At 39.0% G+C, this 14,092-nt stretch overlaps 1 protein-coding gene across 1 annotated transcript in view; it reads left to right on the forward strand.

The window, feature by feature from the left end:
• The window catches only part of LOC108794331 (receptor-type tyrosine-protein phosphatase S-like), a 291,487-nt gene that overhangs the window by 178,340 nt on the left and 99,055 nt on the right, over nt 1–14,092 (forward strand). The window contains exons 14-17 of the mRNA XM_018565355.1: nt 1,433–2,020; nt 2,561–2,658; nt 5,170–5,423; nt 9,562–9,664. Coding sequence (XP_018420857.1) covers nt 1,433–2,020; nt 2,561–2,658; nt 5,170–5,423; nt 9,562–9,664 — 1,043 coding nt within the window. The remainder of the gene's footprint in view (nt 1–1,432; nt 2,021–2,560; nt 2,659–5,169; nt 5,424–9,561; nt 9,665–14,092) is intronic.

Genomic DNA, 14,092 nt, shown 5'->3' on the forward strand with positions numbered 1-14,092 from the left:
GCAGGCTTATTAAAAGTGATCTTGGCGGCATCGCTGAGATCACTTGTACTAAACGAGCATCAGCTTCCCCGCTGTACATTTAGCCCCTCAAAGCAAGGCTAAATGTAGTAAAAAAAACTACCTGCCCGGAAGTGCATGTCCCGGCCGTCGGGCAATAGGATTTTGACACCCCTGCCTAGTCTCGCGTGCCACCAGAAGGGCCTCTGCGTGCCCTCTGTGGCACACAGGCCATAGGTTCGCCATCGATGACATAGATAGTCATCATTTGTAGATTAGGTGCTTCCATGGTTTGATTCCGCTGATATGGTCCATGTACCTTTTTGGACTTTTTGTTTTCTAAGGTAAAATGGTATTCAGAATGCTAGGACTTGATTTCAGAAGTATTTTTGAAATTAGCATTTGTGTCTCTTTTATTATCTCCTTTAATTAATACAGTTCTATACAACTGTATTAAATACTGGAGCCTAAAGCTGGCCACACAGGTTGTGTTTCAGCCTTACACTACTAAGTTGATAAGATAATGGATTAAAGCCAAATGCTGTGGGGAAAAAATGATGATTTTATACACCACACTATCATTAAAAAGAGTTATGTTATGTGTGGAGGGCTGCTGCAAAGCATACAAATCTTACCTTGCTGCATGCCAGCTCCTACACCTAACTCTTACCTTCTGTACACTTCAGGGAGTGAGGGATGCAACTCAAGCAGTGAAGTTCTCCAGCTGCATCCCTTCGCACTACTTGCCCATTTACAAAATGCCTTGCATTTTTCTCAAAGAATACAAATTGTTCTGTGATTGGAGGAGGAAAGGGGTGGGCAGGGATGTGACAACATTTTTTTTTAAGAACATGTGTCTTTTTGTTTTATTCATACACAATGGATGTTGGCACAAAAATATCCTTTCTTGTGTATGTTAACCAAACACGTTAATACAGTGTACACTGAACACTTTACAGGTACACTTTACAGCTTAAACATTGTCCTGTGGATTGTTCTTTTTTTCCACAGACAAGTGTACCCCTTGGCACAAATTTGAAGCACATATATATTTTTTTCATAACATGTAAGCCATTTATTTATGGACTTAATTCTCTATAACCATCTTTGTTACATTTTTGACAGGCACAGGCACCATATCACCTTGCTACTTCACATTAATTGCTCTAGAATAAGAATATTTCCTTGTTTGACCATATTTTCTGAGATCAAACCTTTTATTGTGAGCATGCGTAAAATAGCATCTCTAGGTGTATCTCAAGTGTTTTATTAGGGTCAGATGAAACTATTATTTAGAAATTCTTCATCAGTTTTAATTCATATTTAAACGTGAGTACCTGTAATAGGCCATTGTGGAAAGTGTGGTCATTAAAGGGAAAGCCTTAACTAGCAATGATAAAATGTGTCCGGTAAATTTTAATTCTTCTTCTTACAGTTCCTGGAAAACCTGACTTTTCTGTGCATCAGACATCGGAGAGCAGCCTACAATTACAATGGGAACCACCAAGTGAGTCAGTTGAGCACATCCTAGGGTATCGCCTACAGTTTGGGCGCCATGATGCTAAAGTTTTATCAACGCTTGAGTTTGGACCTCAACAAAAGACATACACAGCGACCAATGTCCACAAGGGTGCAAAATACATTTTTAAAATGGCAGTCAAAGGCCGGGCGGGCTTTAGTGAGGAAGCTGTGAAAGAGTTTGTCATACCAGGGGAAGCACCTAAAGGTTATCCTCTATTAACTGAGCCTGGCAATATCAGTTCTGTAACTATCCAGCTAAACTGGCTGCCTCCTATTTTGGTCGAACAGTATGGGGATATCACCAAGTATACAGTAGCTTACTGGGTTGCTGAAACTCCTGAAAAAGTGTTGGAATTGGACTTCTCATCTTCTCAAAGCTCTTGCTTGCTGAGCAATCTGAAGCCTAGCACTGTGTATGAAGTCAAAATACGTGCACATACCAATAAAGGGCCTGGGCCTTACAGTCCAAGTGTCCAGTACCGCACTTTTCTTCTAAATCAAGGTAGGCCTTATCAGTCTTATTTCCTTGGCTTTTAGTTTTGGTTCTTGAAAGCAAGCAGCGCCTGAATCCTCCAGCTCCAGTGTGACTGTAATAATTGGAATGGTATTTTATTATTTTACTAATAACTGAGTGAATCTGAAAGTATGCTCAGGTAAGTGCTTTTTTCCTTTCTTAAAGTTTAGTTAAGACTCTTCTCATGAGTTTCTGGGTCCACCAGTGACACCCAAGGTGGGATGCCTTTTCTGTCGCCTTTCTTTCAGTATGTGCCTTGAAATCACTTGTTTACATAATTCATTTTTTTATATTTTTCAATGAATCCGTTTAGTACTATCGTGATGGCATTTCTGGTTTTAGAGTCATGAAGCAAAGTGTGGGTTTGTAGAGATGCTTGCAGTTGACAGGAAAAAAGACAAAAAACACTAACTTAATTTTCCTTTTTACACTGTTCAGTGTGCTTTTGAAAACACTGGTTTCAAAATAGAATTTTCTATTTTTATAACTTGTTCTGGTAATCTTTCTCTTGTCTTTGCTGTTTTTCAGTAATGCCCAAAAATTTCAAGGTCAGGATGGTCACAAAGACTTCTGTTCTCCTTAGCTGGGAGTTTCCTGAAAATTACAACTCAATAACACCATACAAGGTATTAGGATGGATCACATTTCTTTTACTATAAAGGTCGTTTGATCTTGTAAAACAATAGAGCTCTTTCTATAAAAAGTGCCAAGCACCTACTACCCCAATCCCTGTTCTAAAACCGGATTCTTCGCCTTTGGATCCTTGCTCAGGTAGCCTGTGAAACGAGGCATTTTCATTTTATTACATCAGAAAAAGAGGAGCAGCAGCTAATGGAAAAGTATCATCTTTTTTGTGGCTTTGCATTGGCTTATCAAGTAGAGTTGTACTAATGATTTTCCAAACTTGAAATTGAACTCAGTCTACTATGTTTTCTTCTCATTTATTTTTATAATAAAATGTTAAAAAACAAAATGGGGAATTTACTGATTGATGTTAAACTAATACATAATTGTCCCATTGAATACCAATAGCTAAAAGGCAATGAGCATGTAAGCTCCACATCATGCGGATAATACCAGTCTCAAAAGGGTGCCAAAAAATGTTTGCCATCATCTCTGAACATTAGGTCGATGCTGGGTACTGGGCTTTTCTAAACCCCAAATGGTGATGTAGACAATTGAGGGATTAATTGACAGTTGACTTGTTCCTGTGGCAGCAAAATAGAAAGTATTATCCCTTTCATGGTGAACAGGTTAAGGGAGTTTTGTGGACCACTTATCTAATATGAGAAAAAGTACCCACAAAGGCATAGCAGTCATTCCACGATAAACGTTCTAAACACAGCAGACAGATTAGGGCCACTTTCAGCACAGATTTCCCTTTAAATCAACAGACAGAGCCTTGCCTCTACTCAGGCTCTTATCTGTCCCTCGGGAATTCATGGAGATCCCCTGGCTGATTTACACATTGCCTTTTGATTAGTTTTTCTTGTAACATGTTTTTTTTTTAGAGGTTATTGATTTAACTTTAAAACGTAATAATACTGGTATTACTAATACTATGTTACAGTCCCATACTTGGTCTTTTTCTTCCTGAAAAACAAATTGACAAAAGTAAATGTGTAACTTTACCAAAGTTAGTCTAGTGAATAAAGAAACACAGGGCGCTAAAGTATAGGCATCTAGAGGTATTTTCAAACACTTTTTTTTTTTAAATACAGAGAACCCCTACGACACGTTAGTTATGTACATTTGAACTTCAGCTCTTTGGTTTAACTCAGGCCTTCTTGTCTGTGAAGGTTCTCATTCATCCAGGTCATGGTATATCTGTAAAAAATAAGTCAAGGAAACTGGACTTGCTGTATTTTTCTTGAAGATGTTTCACTGGTCTCACAGCCTTCTCAATTCAGAATGACTTGTACAAAAATTCTCTGAGAATAAATATGGTGAATGTTACTCCAATCCACATAATCTGTTAGTTGCAACCAGGTGGTGATTGCATTTTGGATTGTATGTGGATTGGAGCAACACTCACCATATTTATTCCCAGAGAATGTTTGTACAAGTCATTCAGAATTGAGAAAGCTGGTTGGATGACCAGTGAAATGTCTTCAAGAAAAATACAGCAAGTCCAGTTGCCTTGACTTATTTTTTACAGATCTGGCTTTCTTGCTTTTCACAGTGATTGGTGAATGAGACAACAAATCACTTTAGGAGCTGTGGGAGTGGCCTGACTTTAGAACTTAAAGACTTTTGCAGATTGGGATCTAGGGGTTTTGGGGAGGTCTAAAGTTCACTAAAAATACATGCAGGGGACTGCTGCTTACTAAATTAAAAAAAACTTATTTAACAGTTTACCAGTTTGAACTTTAGTATATGTTTACTAGTTTTTATTATTCAGTCTTTTTTTTTTACACAGAAGCAGAATAGATTAAGACTCCCCTGAATAACTTTCTACTTTTTTGTAGGCAGGCGAAGTGAATATCCATTTTTTTTTTTTTATATTTGACACAGTTTTTGAGTTTATATGAGTCTTCTAACTTTGTTTAGGTGAACTCACCAGTTTACTGGAGGGTTGCATCTTAGTGTGCAGGTTAATTACACATAAGAGCTTCAAAGCCCACATGCTTCTGAGGCACCAGAAGTGTGGAATAGCCTGGTAGCCATCAGCATCCTGCCATATTGTACCGGTAATAGGAGGGTATTTTTTTTTCTGATTCGCTCTTGAAGAGGTGTGTTTAGGTCGGTATCCACATGGTGAGGGTCCTGCACATTAACAGTGCTTCAGCCACTGAAATAAGGCCATATGCAGGCGTGCTAGCTAGTATTGTTTGGGACAGGGGACCACCTTGTTGATTTCATATATGTATTTACATTGAAAGGAGAAGAATGCAGGCAGTTTAGCAGACAGGACCAGATCAGGCAGCAGAACAACAGAGACCCGAGTTGTTAACAGCTACCAAGAGACATCCTGGCTTACCTTTGTGACATACGGTTTTCATTTTAAGTAGGCAACATGCAGGATAAAAGGACCTAAATTTATGTTGTTGGCATGTTTATATTGTCAACTGAAGGTAATTATTAACTGTATGTTCTTTGATGTTTGTTATTTATGCTATGCTCTTCTGTTGTTCAAGATTCAGTATAATATGCAGACAGTGGATGTAGATGGACGGACAACAAAGAAGTTAATTGCCAACCTGAAACCCAAAACCCATTACACCTTTACGCTTACCAATCATGGAAATTCTATGAGTGGTCTTCAGCAGAATGTCGCTGTCCGTACAGCTCCTAACATGCTGGGTGTGAAACCTTTGGTAAATGCAAAGGCGCAACTAGATGGTAGCATAACCGTAGTTCTGCCAGATGTGGAAATGTCTGACTCAGTGAGGTAAACACTTAAGTATATGTTCTTTATTTTGTGTATGCCTTTGTGCTTTAAAAAATATTTTAACATTTACAGGTCTATTCACTGACGGGTGAAGAGTTTGGAGAAGGCAAGAGGAAAAATATAGGCCAAAATAGCTGATTTGGAAATATTGTCCAATTCAACTCACTTTCCAGTTCAGCTATGTTGTCCTAGATTGTTCACTTATTTTAATGAATATACCTGTTAGATGTTATGGAGTATAATATAATTTACTAAAGTACACATACAAGTATACAATATAGTTTGCATACATGCAAATTTGTACATGTTTGAGAAGTACCTTTTTTATATTTGATATATGCTTGTGTATGTGTATTTAAACAGCTCAAGTCCGTTTTAAGCACTGCCTTTACTAATAGTATAAACTTATGCATGAAGTTACATAGACATTTACTCATCAAGGTCATTTAGTCAAACACGCCAACATTTTTGTGCAGAGGAAAGCAAAATAAAAATCCTTGTTTGGTGTTGCCCAAATTTATTTCTAAAGGAGTCAGGTAAATTCCTTGGATTATAATATTTTTAAATCATCCTTTAGCAGTTAACTGTGGATGGTTTATATGTAAGAAAGGAATATATTTACTTTTTCTGAGTTCTATGTTTTTCTGTACTACCTCATGCAGTAAGTCATTAACCAACTTCACCTAAAGCAAACAAAAATAACCATATCAAATTAATGGCAATTTTTTTTTACTATATGCTCCCTTGTATTGGCACGCTCATTGGAATAAAAAGTTTATTATCCTGATCTTTGTGTTCACCTCGATGTGGTAATACAGTCTTACGGAAAAGTAAGTACACTGCATGGAAATTGTTGACTCTTTCAACATATTTGCACAGGCAATCTTCATGCAAATAGTGCCTACAGATTAAAGTGATATACGTGAATAAAAACACAAGGACAATTTGTTTTCAATCATTTATTTTATCAATAGATGCAATAGTGAACTGCGGAAAATCATAATGTACTGTCCCTTTAGCAGATATTAAAACTTGTAGGCGTTTTGCATAACTTCCCATTAGTCTGACATCGATGACATGTTTGTCAACTGCTTCATGCAAAATTACTGTAGTTGCAACTTTGTTAGTGTTTTTTTTTTGCATTAATTGTCAATTTCCAAATCCCCAAAATTTAAATGGATTCAAATCATGGCTTTGCAGTACATAACCCTTCATTTTGTTTCTTTTAGCTATTCCTTGGTGGATTTGTTAGTGTGCTTTTAATCAATATTGTGTTGAAAGGTTCATTTCAGGTTCAACTTCAGGATAAATGGCATCTCATGAAAGGGGTTCTAAACCCTCCGTTTTTTTTTTGCCTATATCTACTGCTATCAAGCAGTAGATATAGGCAAAACGTTAAAAAAAAAACTTGTTATAACAGTGGTTTAAACTTACCTTGTTTTCGCTACGCGCTCCTGCCCGAGAATCCGAAACTGCTCGGGCGGCTTCAAAGCATCTAGGGACGGGCGCATGCGCAGTTCGGATTCTCGGCCGGGAGACGAGCAGAGACGCAAGGTAAGTCTATGGACGCGTGCAGCCGCATGTACACACCACTGGATCGGAAATGCCTGCAAGGACAGAGGAGTCAGCGCTGGATCGGAGAGCCGCCGCACCGCTGGAAGGACAGATGAAAACATCGGGAAAGAAGAAGATTGGATTAAGAGACATCATTTAAGTGCTGACATTAACATTGGGGCGAGGGGGAAAAAAATTATCCTTTAACCCCTTCATGACTGAGCTTGTTTTTGGTTTCTGTTCGTAAATGACTGACACACTTTTGACATTTTTGCTGTGTGATTCTTCCACGTCAGTAATATACTTTCTTACAAAGTGCACCCACACATATTATATATTGTTTTTTAGAGGACAGATAGGGCTATATATTTATATCACATATGTGTGTCTAACGCCTCACTTAGGACAAATACAAATTAAAAAAAGAGGAAAAAACGTTAAAAAAAACTTTTTTTCCCAGTTTTGATTTGTAGTATTTTTTTTTAACAAAACCAGCACAGCTAAAAAAAAATGCAATACATACATTCATTTATTTGTCCCTTATTTTTAATTTTTTTACACTTTTCACTATTTTTTTTAATTTATTTACACTTTTCACTTTTTTTATACTGACAAATTTTATTTATTTAATTATATCAGGCAGTCATTGTGAATTAATCTCACTATTACTGCTTGATAAATTAATACATTTTTTTTATTATCAGGCTGCTTCAAACTTCAGAACAGCCGATAATAAGTTAGTGACACTGATCCTGCAGCAGTTCAGGATTCAGCTGTCAGTGAATGTTTCAGAAAACTTAAACATTCTACTTTCAAGAATAGATACATTATGTGTCTAATACATAACATTTTGTATCTATTCTTGAAAGTCAAAAGAAAAAAAAAAAAAAAGCCAGTATAGCTTGAGAGAGATATCTCTCGATCTATACGAGCTGTCAGAATGCCGGCAAAAGCCGACATGTGTGTCTGCTTTGCTGTGACTCTCAGACACCCGATATTAAGGTATCGGGTGTCTGAAAAAGGTTAACCCTTTCAGTAATGGATCTCTAGATAGTTAGACATCTATTACTGAAAGGTAACCGCTGATTCTCAGCGGTTAGCAGCCTTCTAGTGCAGCAAATAACTCGTCACGTACAGTGTACGTGACGAGTCATTTGGTCCCTTTGTGGCTGGACGTACAGTGTACGTCTCCCGTCACGAAGGGGTTAATGTCACTTTAAGCCAACTTTGATATGATGAAAAATTCATAGGTTCTGAAATGTTCTCTTCAGTTTTCCTCCAAACATGCCTACTGTTATGGAGTCTATATTTTGATTTATCTGTCCATAGCACATTCCATAAGGCCTGTCTTCTTCTATATGTTCAATGGCAAACTGTAGTCTTGCTCTAATGTTTCTTTTGGACAGCAAAGGGTTTTTTCCTGGTACACTGGTTAAATCAGTGCAATCTCTTTGTGATTGTAAATGTAGATGCATGCACTTTGACAACAGTTGTTGCAAGAGTTACCTGCAGGTCCCCCAATTAAATTTTTTGGCTAATTGAGAGACTTCTTTAAGCATCGGACATTAGGCTCTTGTGCTGAACTTGCTGGGCCAGCCAGTCCTGGAAGAGTTAGCAGTCAAGTAACAATTATAATTATTTACCATACGGTGGAATAATTGACTTAAAAAAATTTGGCATTTAAGGAAAAAAAATCTATTGCCAGACTCCTAGACATCCACATGCTGATGCTGGCATGATGACGCCATATATATGTCAATAGCAAAAAGAGTATCAGACGCTAGATATCTGAGACTGTTTCCAGATTCATACTACCCAATAAGATTGTAATCCTCAGCACCTAATCCAGAAAACCTGATTCTAATATAATGGATTTGATGTGGATGTAGGGGCGTATTTACTTTTTCCATGTGACAAATCAGCATTTTTGGTAATTTTGGATTTTGGTAATAAATCCACCATATAATTTGTTAAAGTATATCAATGTTATCTGTAGGTACAATTTAATGAAAATCTAATGTTTGCATGTTCAGATATGTTCAAAAAGTCAACAATTTCCATGGGATGTACTTTTGAGTTTACTTCAAATTCCTTTCTTTTTCTAACCAAACAAGCCCAGTTTTTCTTACTTTTAATTTGAAGCAATTACTACATTTCTCCACTACATTGCCTTCTATTGGCAACACCTTTTGTAAGAAAAAATAATAATTTTTTAGAGTTTATATACTGAAAACTAGGTGGACCTTAATTTAACTGTTATCCCATCTCAGCAGTTGTTAAGAGTGGAAAATGACTGAACCTGGATCTTTAATGCAATAATAAAAAAAACTGGAAGTGCAAGTTTGTAAAAATATGAAAGATATATAAAAAATACTTGCGGATAATTGCAATAAAATCTACAATAAGTGCTTGACAAAAGTACACCATACTTTTCTCAATATAGAAAGAGGTTATTAGAAATGAGCAAATTATGCCATGAATTTTGATTACAGCTTGCAAAAGCTTATAAATGCATTACTTTTGTGAATACTACTGAAATATCCGTTTTAACAAAATGTTTTTCTTTTATTGTATTTTTTTTTAGACATTACTATATTGTAGTAGTGCCTTTAAAGAAACTGCGTGGACAATATTTAAACCCTTCAGGAAGCCCTGAAGAAATGGATTTAGAGCAGGTTAGTAAACATGTAAAGGGCCTGTGTTGAAAGGAACGTGTGCAGTTGAAAACTGCTTCTCTTTCCCATGCAAGTCTATAGGAAAGCAAAAGCAGCTTAATGCAAGTCATAAGTACCTGCAATGAATTCTGAATACCGGTAACCTCAAACTCATGTCAAATTTATTGGCAATAAAGCCTGTCGACATTGGGCCATAAGCAGTTGCTTCTTTTTGCTAGATCTATATTTGTAACAATTGTGCTGACAATTTGGATATAGTCTTATACACAGTAGTATTCTTCGTTGTCAATAAATGCAGTTGCGGAGAATCATGCCTTAATTTTTTGTGTGGAATGTCCTTAGGAAGCACCTTCTACTTTGCTATATTATAGTGTGTGTGTAGGCCCGGAGATCTCTAGATCTGAGCGGGCGTCTTTAGACGTCCGCTCAGACACGCCCCCTCGTGCGCGCCGCTGGGCGTGCATGAGCGGGAAACGAGCCCGGGATCAGCAGGTCGCCTGTGTCACGGGATCAGAGAGAGCTCGGTCTCCTCTCCTCCTTTTTAAGTCCCCACCCATACATACACGCATGCAAACATGCGTCGAGGGCGCTTACGTGCAAAAAAGACGATTGCGCCCATTACGCCGCACATGTTACATATCGCCGCGAACGTCGCAGTGAGAGCAATAAGTCTAGGGCCATCAATCACTGATAACACTTAACTGATAGCGGTAAAAACTTTTAAAGTGTCGCCTATGGCCAATTTTGGGTATGGTAGTTTTCTGCGATTTCGCGGGTGCACGCAATTTTAAAAAGTGGCATGTTTGGTGTCTATTTACCCGACGTGACCCCGACTTTTATATTTTACCAAAAAAACTGGGTAATAATAAATGTTTCCTAACATAATGTAAAAAAATACTTTTTTTTTTCAAAATTTTCTGTAATTTTTCCTAATTATAGTAAAAAATAAAAACCCCAGTGGTGTTTAAATACCACCAAAATAAAGCTCTCTCTGTCCCCAAAAAATGGTATAAAATTCATTTCAGTACAGCGTTGCATGACGGAATAAATGTCAAAGTACCACAGCGCTGAATAGTGAAAAATGGCCTAGCCAGGAAGGGGGTCTAAACACCTGGTCTTGAAGTGGTTACATAAAATGTCCTGATAAATGGAGCTTCCATTTCTAGTAATAGGAGGGTTATTTATTCTACATGTATACATATTTGTAGTATTATTAACTATGAACATCATTTGAAGAAAATGTTAGTCTTTTAACTTATACAGTAAAGAACTGCTTGCTTTTTTGGTTTTATTTTGGGCCTGGACATTGGCAAACAAAAAAACAGTTACCAGCCTGGTACAATCCCTCCCACCAGTAGCATGTTTTTCGCTTGTGCTAGGATGATGTCTTTTCTCTACTGAGTAGCCATTTTCTCTTTATCATAATTGTTTTCTTCAGTCAAGACGTCATCTACATGCTGCTGAGCTGGTCTCCTTATGCAGCTGTGCAGATCAGAATATCCTTGGCAAAAGCTTTGGAGAATTTACCTGGACCTCACTGGACCAAATGCACGGCCTGCCTGAAATATGACCTTTTAAGTGCGGGGCTCTGTGGTGCTTTCTAGACCTCTATTTGCTGGGTTAGTTAGCCACAGAGCGCTTTCCAGGTCTAGAGCTATGGTACAGCCTCTGGTGTAACTCAGTTCTGAAGACTCATTTATGAATAGTCCATGTGGACTGAGCATTGGGAGCTACTATGTTAATTGGGACCGTTGGGTGTCATTATTATTAGAGGTGCACCGAAATAGAAATTTAAAAACCGAAATGAAACCGAAATTAAAAAAATAGTCAGGCCGAAACCGGAAATGTTTTTATTTACATTTTTTAAAATGTTTTAAATATTGTATTTTTATTTATTTTTATAAATATTTTTTTATATTTTTATTAAATATTTTTATTTTTTACTTTTAGGGGCTTCAGGGAAATATTTGGCGTCTAAACAGACCCCTGATATTACCCTTTTAAAATAGAAAAAGAGATTGAGGACACAAAGCTCTCCTCCCGCAGCGCTCGGCTGGCTGTCACTTTCTCTCCTCCCCGCTGGGACACAGAGCAGCGCCCAGCGGGGAGGAAAGAAACCTGGGATGCACCGATGTATCGGCAGGTAAATGGCACTTTCGGCCATTTACGGCCAATATGTTTCGGCGGCCGATATAACGGTGCATCCCAAATTATTATTCCTGTTTTTTTTGCATTGGTCTCCACAGAAAGGGTAAAAACACAGAGGAATTGAGTGCTGCATCTCTTGCTTTTGCGCACTCTGTTCCTGCCTTCAGCGTGAGGTAGCATCTTCCCGCTATTGCTCCTGTTTGCAGGAGACATGTGGTTTTACCTCAGTTAGTTCTCGCTGCTGCCTTTGGCTATTTGAACCTTTCCTGTTCTCAACAGTCATTTTGTGACTACCCAAGGTTGTACCTGGTATACTAAATTAAGTTGTTTTTCTTGGTGCAGCATATCGGATCACAACTACAAGCAGAGCAGTCGCCCATAATCATGTCTTTCTGCCTCTCAATCCACTAAAAGTGTCAGGGTGACCTGAATTGTTCCCTGCTTGAGTCTGTCTTGGTGGCCCCATTGTCTGTTATGGCCCTCCCTCTGGTTTAACCCAGGAGGTTAACTGCAGTTATGCAGGATTTTATGAGCCAAATTGCAATGTTAATTGCTGACTCTGACTGCGGAGGCCATAAGCGTGCCTCAGCGCCTTCTCCTTCAGAATCCTTATCTAATCTGCCTGCCTTCTTAAGGGCTTCTAAACTTTTGGTTGTGGAGGCTCTATCTAATAAAGTGTCTTATAAATCCTTGCGGGATTAAGTCATTCCTAAAGGATTCACGGGCAACCACCATAACTCCCAGCTTGAGAGAGTACATTTTGTCTCTTATTGATGCAGTGCATACTAATGTAAAGATGAAGGTGCAGCTTCTACTAGTACTGCTACCTGTGCAAGGTCACTGATAGGCATAGGACCACTAAAACATTGGTAAGCTGCCTGAAAAACTCCTGATAAACTGTTTACACCTCTCAAATATTTTGTGGTCCAATACCTATTTGGGGAAGTCTTTACTAAGAAGTGGGCTGTTCCTATGGTAGATATGGAATTGTCTTGTCTTTAAAGCTTTGATTATCCTTGGCATGTCCCTCGAGCTGCAGACTCGAGTGACATGCCATCTTCGGAGCTGCCTGTTCCTTCTGAACCGAACCTATCCCTGCCTCAATCACCGGCGGTGGCAAGCCTCGTGAGCTGTGGAGGACCTAGATATTGGGGCCTTGCTTTGCTTCTTACCTACTAAAGCTGACATAGAAGCTTTGGTGGCAAAAATAGAGACCCTCAGCCGGGAAATCCAAGATCTGTGATGGGAGCTCTCTCCGACCTACAGTTGCATTTGGAGGACCGGAACTGGCGCAACAATCTGCGGTTTAGATGCCTCCAGGAAGCTACAGGCCCAGTGAATATCGATCTTTAACATCCCCCCCCCCCGCGCGACTTCGATTGAACTGGATCGGGCTCACAGGGCGCTAGGACCTAGATGCGCTGATCCTGCTTGTCCCCGGGATATCATCTGTGGGGTCCACCGATTCCTCTGTTAAGGAGGAAATTCTTCGGAAAGCCTGGTCCGAGGGCCTGTTAGACTTTGATGGAGCCACAGTACATATTTTACCGGATTTGTCCCGGGCGATGCTCCAGAAATGGAAAATCCTGTGAGCCACTGGGGCTTCCCTCTCCATCTTATAGTGCGGTAAATGTATCCACCTTCTCCCTGCGGAGTCAGGCAGATTTACCAGACCTTTTTGCTTTTCTGGCCATGGAATCGTTTTCTGTCCCTGATTGGCTGCAGTACCTACACGGGAATCCTTCCCGATAGCGGCCTTTTCCTGCTCACCACACAGATGTTCCTTGGCCTTCTCAACGCCAACACCCATGAAGATCGCCCTCCCTAGACACGACCAATAAACTCTAGCCTGTTACCTAGATGGACCCTGTCTTACACTCAGGCAGTTGCCTTGGCTTTTCTCCGGCCTCAGCATATTGGATTTTGCTCTCCTGATCGTTGCCTTGGCATGCTTTCTATTCCTATACAAGTGGTAACACTTCTGCTGGTTGGAGGAGCCTACTCGTTGTCTTTGCTTCCATATATACATGTTTTGAGACCAGTTAAGCTCATGCTTTACATTATTGTCCGTTTTCTGGTATGGTTATTCATCTGTTTCTCCCCACCACCATCTCAGCGGCTGCAATTTGTGTCCCCTGACTTCTTGTTTACAACGGTTGAACTTATCTTCCAAGGTGGGACATTATGGAAAGTATGCAATGGTCTACCAGGAAGGAAGGAAAAAATATATATATTTTGTTTTTCTAGGATTTATTGGATGCAACTTTACATATGTTTCCTTTCAAGTAGTAC

Source organism: Nanorana parkeri, unplaced genomic scaffold (genome assembly GCF_000935625.1).
Source record: "Nanorana parkeri isolate BGI_ZX_2015 unplaced genomic scaffold, ASM93562v1 scaffold836, whole genome shotgun sequence".
Classification (NCBI taxonomy): domain Eukaryota; kingdom Metazoa; phylum Chordata; class Amphibia; order Anura; family Dicroglossidae; genus Nanorana; species Nanorana parkeri.